The sequence below is a fragment of the Xenia sp. Carnegie-2017 genome, unplaced genomic scaffold (genome assembly GCF_021976095.1).
Source record: "Xenia sp. Carnegie-2017 unplaced genomic scaffold, XeniaSp_v1 HiC_scaffold_39, whole genome shotgun sequence".
Classification (NCBI taxonomy): Eukaryota; Metazoa; Cnidaria; class Anthozoa; order Malacalcyonacea; family Xeniidae; genus Xenia; species Xenia sp. Carnegie-2017.
Window position 1 is genome coordinate 312,010 of NW_025813503.1, and position 7,991 is coordinate 320,000.

A 7,991-nucleotide genomic window follows, 5' to 3' on the forward strand; every position below is an offset into this window, starting at 1 on the left:
AATGAGAACTATGGTACATGTTGTATAATAAAAATAACTATTAAACTGTTTGCCTGCTCAATTTGACTGACTGTATAGTGTAGACAATTATAATGGGATTGGAAGTTGGATTTATGCAAACAATTTTAATGTACTACTTAGCGTTTCTTTAAATGAAGTATTTATTGTTATAGTAAACAGATTACTATTTCAAAACCAAGATAAAAGTAGTGTGTTGAACAATGTGCTAAGATTTGTTTCTACCTTTTGTAATAGTAATTGTTATAGTAAACAGGTTACTACTTCAAAACCAAGATAAAAGTAGTGTGTTGAGCAATGTGCTAAGATTTGTTGCATGTTATGATTATGTCATTAATATGCATGAAAAATTAAACATATTGTCTCATCTCATCAAACCCATACTTGGTATGATTCCAGGTGATACACAAATTCATATCGGATGCATTGCTTACAATGAAGTTGGATGTAGAAATTCTTTGTTTCTTATGAAGAATTAGTAGAAATCAATAAAAAGAATTCTTTAAACAAATTATAAACAAATTTAAATTTGCTCATGGTCAAGCAACCTAGTCAAAGAAGCAAAGTCTGTCTTCAACATGTGACCTTTCCAATTATGTTTAGTTTCTTTGTACAAAATACTATTTTCGAGAAACTTGATTTGTATGTCTTTCATTAATATTTTTTATCAAGAGATAAAAGGAACTAATTCAAAGGCTTGATGTAAAATACAAAGATTTAACAAGTTGTTTATCATTTAATTCCCAAATGTTAGTTTGTACATATAAATATTAAATATTGGTAGCTGTAAGTTGTTTAAGCAAAACAGAAGAGTAGTAGTGCTCGAAGGGGTTAGCATTTTTGAAAAATTATATCTTGTTCTTGACATATATTACACAATTCCAAAAAACTGTAAGTAATGCACAATAATATATATAGAACTTGATAAATTTCTTTGCCTACACTGTCAAATAACTATTTTGCCTTCATGCAGCAATAGACAGTGTTTTTGTCGGAGAAACCAATGCACTTTAATTTCCAAGTTTGTAATTTTAATGGAAAATTAATGTAGTTCTGTTCAGTAATAGACCCAAGATTCTGCCAAGCTGTTTACAAAATACAAATTAGAAGCAATAGTATCATGGTGCTTTGAATTTTTTTCTTTTTTGTAGCTCTTCTATTTCAACATACTTTCTTTATGAGTTTTCAGTAGATTTATCAGGTGATGACAATAAACTTATGATACTTATCCATGGTAAATTTTCAGTTGACTTATGTCGTAGGACTGAAGCAAACATTTTATCGCTTCCTTAGGAGCATTTTTACACAGATTTATCCATTTGAGCAAGAAAAATATTTGCACTAAACTGTTTACAAACAGTCAAACACACAGAAGCATGAAATAATGTATAAGTTTGACGAGATTCTTTCGTTTTCTAAATCTTTTCTCGCTTACTTTTTCCTGCCAAGACCTTTCTAACGCTGGTATCAAATTTCCTTTAGGATAAGGGGTGGAAAGAAAGATGGCTTTGTGTAGATGGTCGTCGAGTTATGTACTTGGAGAAAGCAACGGTAATTATATCCTAATGTCCGTGTCATAAGACAGGAAATTGATGATATAAAACATTTACTTCCATTCGTATTGTTGTGACGCTACTTTGTGCTCAAATTTAATTATCTTTCTGTGCACCTATTTTTAATAAAATCAAGACGAGTACACAACCCACTGTATGTAAATAGCTTGTAATATATTTAATAATCAGCGGCGTGCGTCTTGTATGACTGTGATCACGTGGTTGATGACGACTTGTTGTCATTTCAAATTTTGTTACTTACCCCTTGATGCGTTGCTGGTTTCTAGGACGCGTTCCCGAAAGGCGAATTTGTATTAGGCACGAAAGGCTATGACGTCACCTCGGGTTTTAACGAATACGAGGCCCCACTCGGCTACGGCTTTTCGATTCACACACCAGATCGAATTTACGAATTCAGTGCTGGCACGGAGGACGAACGGGACAAATGGGTTAAAGATTTGAAGAAAATAGTATCAACTTCACTGACGGAAGAAGATAGAAAAGGTATGTAAGAATATGTTTCACTTGTGAATTTCCGACCTGCTTAATCAGATTGTAATTTGTTAAAAGCCTACTGAGTTAATGTAAATTGTACCATCACATCTTGACATGGAAAACTGCATATTGATTTCCTTGACCCCACTACGTCATTAAAGATAACAAAGACATTGGTGTAGTCTGTGTGGCATATTTATTTGCATGCCGTGAATAGTCCAATTAACGCCTCGGGCGTTCAATAAATTCTAGCGGTTGTAGTGAGGAGATAATTTCGTGCAAGTTATAGGTGAAACTCCCGCGTGTTTCACGATAAGTTCACGCGTTGTTCTCATTATATTCACACTTATTTCATGATAACTGACTAAATATATATCGAGGCAGTTATTGCTTGAGGTTTTGCCAACTGGACAATCGCATAACCGTGTTTTAATAATCTCTTTCCAGCAATTACGTTGAGCGAAGATTTAGAAAGAAAAAAATCTCAACAAAGTTCGTTATCCAGAATAAGTCAAAAATTTTCATAACATATAAATTATATTAATCTTTATATTAATCTTTATAGATATATATGTTTTTGTATATGATGCACCTAAAAGTCAAATGCCTTCAGACTTATATTCAATAAACCAAGTCGCCAAATATACAGTAGCGACAATAGTTCATGTTGCAAAATGTATGTAAATTATTTTACTGTCGTATAGGAAAAGAGTCGTGTCTATGATAAATACCACACACAAATTTTATATTTATAACCGCAGAATTTTATTCACTTTTAATTGATAAACCATACAATCGTTGATTTGTAAATATTTTCGCTCATGTAACAAGGCATGTTGATGTTTTATAAAATATTTATGAAATATAACAGTTTTACAATTAAAGAATCGTAGTGTGTTTTTTGAATGCACCATAGTTCGCCTCTGGAATATGTGACGTGAGAGAGCCTGGCATGGTTCTTGACATTATTTGATAACGTCATACTCAATGATTTAGAACCCAATCCCCAAGATGTAAACGTGACATCCTGAGACAAGGACGCCATCTTGAATGGTGGCAAAAACCAAAACTCTCAATCAAAAATAAACTAAAATTTTAAAAAAAATATTTAAAAACCAAACCCATACTATCAACTCTGCAACTGCGTTTCAATGCAAAAAAAGCAGATTTAGTCGTAAATATCGTCAATTTTGCCACCTTTCAAGATGGCGGCTTGCCTCACTCGTAACTATAAATTTCGGCGGAGTCAGGTATCTAGTAGACTGGGTTCTAGGTCATGCGTCATGCTTACTTCATTCGGGTAATTCTTTTTGGTGTATGCAAGATTTACTGGCGTATACAAGGCGCGATTGAAAATATTAAAATCAACCAAACAATCACTTAACACGATAAAAAAGATTTGGTAATAATTCTAAATAAATGGTCACACTGCCCCATGTATGACGATATTAATCGACCATCTTTTCGTCGTAGCCTCTCTGTGAGCGAGCAAAATTTAAAAATATCTGTTCCAGTGTGGTTTGCGTTACAGCATAATTACCGATAACAGAACGGCTGTGCGCATCTTCTAAGATTGCAAACAGGGAAGACCAAGCGCATTTTAAATTGCCCATGTGGTAATTCAACCAGCCATTGTGCTCGTCTCGAAGTACACTGCCTGGGAACGTCTCTGCCACGAATTCTTTTACCAAGGTCGTGTCATTACTGGGCGTGTCACTTGGAGGGTTTACTAACAAAGTGAATCCTTGAACGAATTTGTTCTTCAGGTGTTGCGGGCTACCGAGGCAGCGAAATTTGCCATTGACCATGATTGCCAACCGAGTACACAAAGCCTCGCATTCTTCCATGCTATGTGACGTAATCATCAGGCATCGACCTAAGTGAAGAGGGGAGGGAACAAAATGATTACCAATCATAAGCATCAACCTAGGGGGAGAGGGGAGGGGACAAAATGGTTACCAATCATCAGGCATCGACCTGAGAGGGGTGGGTACAAAATGATTACCAATCATCAGGCATCGACCTAAGGGGAAAGATTATTATTTTTAATAATAACCAAATTGGCGCTCATATTAGGCTGGTATCAACTGTATGTAATTGCATTCTTCAACACATCTCTCCCCCCTGGAAGGAAACCCGCTTCATCACCAGTTTCATACCTTCGAGTCTGACTCTACATAAAGTGTTCCACAACAGTCGTCTTGCAACAGGATCCATTCCAGTTGTTGGTTCTTCGAGAAAAACTATGAGTGGATCGCCAATCAAAGCTATCGCTGTACTTAGTTTGCGTTTGTTTCCACCACTGTGAAAAGAAAAGGTAATCTTTGTATTCGTGATCTAAGGAGCCTGAGATTGCTATAAAAAGATGGCAGATTTTTGACGCGTCACATGCATAATTTCCACGTAAAATCACTCCTGATGAAGACACTAAACTAGAGAATGTAAGGATTAACGTTTCAACATCAGATCACTCCTGATGAAGACATTAGACTGGAGTATATAAGGACTAAAGTTTCAACATCAGATCACTCCTGATGAAGACACTAAACTGGAGAATGTAAGGATTAAAGTTTCAACATCAGATCAGTTCTGATAAAGACACTAGACTGGAGTACATAACGACTACAGTTTCAACATCAGATCACTCCTGATGAAGACACTAGACTGGAGTATATAAGGACCAAAGTTGCACAGCAAATCACTCCTCATGAAGAAACTACACAGGAGTATATACATACTCAGGTTTAACGTCAAATAAACCAAAATGAATATATAAATGGCAAAACCTCGGGTGAGCATTTATAGTACAGCGTTCTATTTGAAAGTAGACGACGTTTTCTTCTATTATACCTTTATGTTTTAGTTAACTTATCAGCGTGTTCCGTTAGCAACACTGATTTCATCAAATCATCAATCATTGGATTGATCTCATGACTGGGGACTCCACGAAGTGCAGCATACATTTGTAACATCTCTCGTCCCGTCAATAAATCGATCACAGCATCAAATTGTAGACAATAGCCTGTTCGTTGACGAACCTTGGTAAACAACATAATTTACATTTAAAATTATAATTTTCATTTACAAAATAACATGTATAACGCGTGCTCTGATTGGTCGATGTTCGTGTTTGCATCAGGCTACCCAAACACAGAAATTTTAAACATGAAACATACTGACTCATGAAAATAACGTTTACAAAGACACTTTTCACCGATTGAAGTATTTGTTGTTGACACAATAATGCAAACGTAGTAAGATCGATAATTGGGGCTTTCGGGCTCATAATCACATATGCATATATCAATACTCTCCCTCCCCAATTATCGATGGTTGACCACAGTCGGTACTAAATATACAGCACCAAGTTGCGTAGCCAAATGGTATTAATGTTTGTTTTCTATGGTGTGGCTACAGAATAACGAACATAAAGAACGTCCTTTCTCTACGCAGTTGAAACTAGCCGACGTTTCCAATTTGCCTGTTTCAGGAGTACTTCATCCGCAAGTAAGTCCTAACGGCAATTGAAATAAATTTTATGCTTGAAGTTTGCAACGAACAGTAGCCGCGATTCGTATGTATTATTGTCTTCAAATGCGTTTACAGGTCTTTCGGGGGATCAGTTACTGCTGAATCGTGCAAAGTCTGAACGTCGGCTGATTTCAAAGACGAGCAGTTTTTTCGAAACATCCTGTTGAGCCACTACACTGTGGTAATAATACGGGTGGCACAAAAAATGTCAATGAAGTTATCTTCGATATATTCGTCATACTGTGCTGAAGCTGTGTTTCGCTACATAAAGTGGTTTCGTTGGAGGGAGAAGAACCAAAATGGCGGACAATACAACGGACCATTGAAACGTTTATATTTTACAAGGTTGTTCTGCAGAGGAACTGTAATATATTTTACAAATTACCACCCAAGTGGCCTGCAACAAGCAACAACTGAAAAGGGAGTTCATATATAAATAATTAAGAAATTATTTGTTATGTAAGTAAGAGTTAATTGCTCGATCTTTAAACGCCAATGTAATTCGCTTTGCTTGTATTTAGGGCTGGTTACAACTTGTTTTGCGTCGTAATATTATTGAACAATTACATGCCAAGCTCCATTTCGCAAATGAGCAACACTAAACATTGCAACAGAAATGTTACAGACATTGCAACAGAAATATTACAGAAATTTACCACTAGAAAATAACATCGGCGCGGTCAAAAATATTTGCCTGTTCCTGGCATGCATTTACGTCATGACCCCGCCAACTTGGGTGATTTCAACGAAGATTTTCCTTATTTACAATGTAGATGTCCTTAAATATGGCAAAAATTTTGTTGTTGTTTACTCACAGGGGAGTAGTGACTTACCACAGTATGTTTTCTTTGTATGCACCATTTCAATGGTATACACAGTGTTGAAAAATCTGCAAACCTGTAATTTGCATAAAAGCCTCTTTAATGGCTGCATGCATACCATTGCGTGTTCAACTATTTCCACAGTGACGTAGTAATGACTAGTTTGAGACTAGTACGATGGCTAAACTAACAAAACTAACTACGAATTTTGTTTAATTTACATCCTAAATTCCAAGCATTAAATTCCTTTAAATGGCGTTTACGTCTCCTCAAGGATAAATTACTGCTTTAAATTCTTGATGTCGGATCAGCCTCGTAGCCAGGCGCTTTGAATTATTTGATGATTAATAAATTGAATGTCACATGGCGTGTGTGGGCGTCGCGCATTAGCGTGGCTGTTACAAGCGTTACAAGCCGCGATTTTCCCATTTTTATTCGCACAGTTCGCGGATAGATAATTGAAATAAATATATAACGGAACGTAAAGTACCCATCCAGTTGTAAATTTGGTTCAATGGTCTTTATATGATTCTTTAATTTAAGTTAAAGCGGGAAAGGTCGAACAAATCATATACAGTAGCGTAGCCAGTCATACTTTTCACTTCCGCTTTCCTGAAATTTTTGTATTTACTGACAGTGAGGAAAATAGATTTCTAAAGATATGAATAATGGTAATCTTTAAAAATTTACATAGCGGAAGTAAATCTGCAGGCTGGCTACGCTACTGACCATATACAACAATAAAAACATACCCGACTTAAATTAGTCTGAATATCCCACGAGTCAAGAACGGCGGTGCCCGAAGTTGGAATCACATCGTCTGTTAACATTTTAAACATTGTAGTTTTTCCCGCGTCATTGACTCCCAGGAGACCGAAGCATTCACCTAAAGGTATTCCGAAGCTGATGTGATCCACTGCAGCAAATCTTCGACGACCTGTTTTGAAAAAATAAGGTGTTTATAAAGCAGGAGCTTTGTTCTTTTATAGATTTTCATTGAATAGAAGTTTCAAAACGACAGGGAACTTTCTAAAAAAAACTTCATTAAAATCTCGTTTCATTCTCCAGACAATGACAGTATTCTATATTTTCAAGACAATCTTCTTTCATTCTCCAGATTAAGAAAGTACAACGGTTGGAGAGAGTTTTTTTACAGACAACATAACACTACGGAGAGCCCATCTGAACAAACACATCAGTAATATACATTTAATAATTTACTGATGCAAATTATGTAAATATACATTATAATTTAAGTTCTCATTATGCAACGCGACAACACTGGTTGTAAAATTGGCCATTACAGGTTCCTCGTGTCTTGAGAATGAAAAAAGATGTCATAGATATAACATTAACTTTTTAAGAAAGTCTACTGACATTTTCAAAGTTTTATTTCAACAAAACCATTATTTAAACAGCAAAATTTTTGTTTCATAGACACTTTAAAAGCCCGTTTCGTATGTGAAGACTTTTCTAGAGGTAAAAACTTGATAAGTTATATTTTCAATCAAGCACAACGAGCTCATGGCGACCATCTTTTTTAACTTTCCAAAATATTGTGTTAAAAAACGAA

At 35.7% G+C, this 7,991-nt stretch overlaps 1 protein-coding gene and 1 pseudogene across 1 annotated transcript; one reads left to right on the forward strand and one right to left on the reverse strand.

Annotated features, from left to right (window-relative positions):
* Positions 1–1,445: 1,445 nt before the first annotated feature.
* LOC124455368 lies at positions 1,446–2,953 on the forward strand. Its single transcript, XM_047006019.1, has 3 exons — positions 1,446–1,569; positions 1,859–2,075; positions 2,514–2,953. Exons 1-3 carry the CDS (start codon positions 1,549–1,551, stop codon positions 2,591–2,593), a joined length of 318 nt encoding a protein of 105 aa, XP_046861975.1. The 5' UTR covers positions 1,446–1,548; the 3' UTR covers positions 2,594–2,953.
* A 493-nt stretch (positions 2,954–3,446) lies between these two features.
* On the reverse strand, positions 3,447–7,355 carry LOC124455366 (annotated as a pseudogene).
* Between the last annotated feature and the right edge of the window lie 636 nt (positions 7,356–7,991).

What these genes read in the sequence shown, in the direction of transcription:
- LOC124455368 (XM_047006019.1), top strand. Translation starts at nt 1,549, where the DNA reads ATGTACTTGGAGAAAGCAACG. An exon ending in TGTACTTGGAGAAAGCAACG is followed by an intron (nt 1,570 to 1,858) that starts GTAATTATATCC and finishes GCTGGTTTCTAG; the next exon opens with GACGCGTTCCCGAAAGGCGA. An exon ending in GACGGAAGAAGATAGAAAAG is followed by an intron (nt 2,076 to 2,513) that starts GTATGTAAGAAT and finishes ATCTCTTTCCAG; the next exon opens with CAATTACGTTGAGCGAAGAT.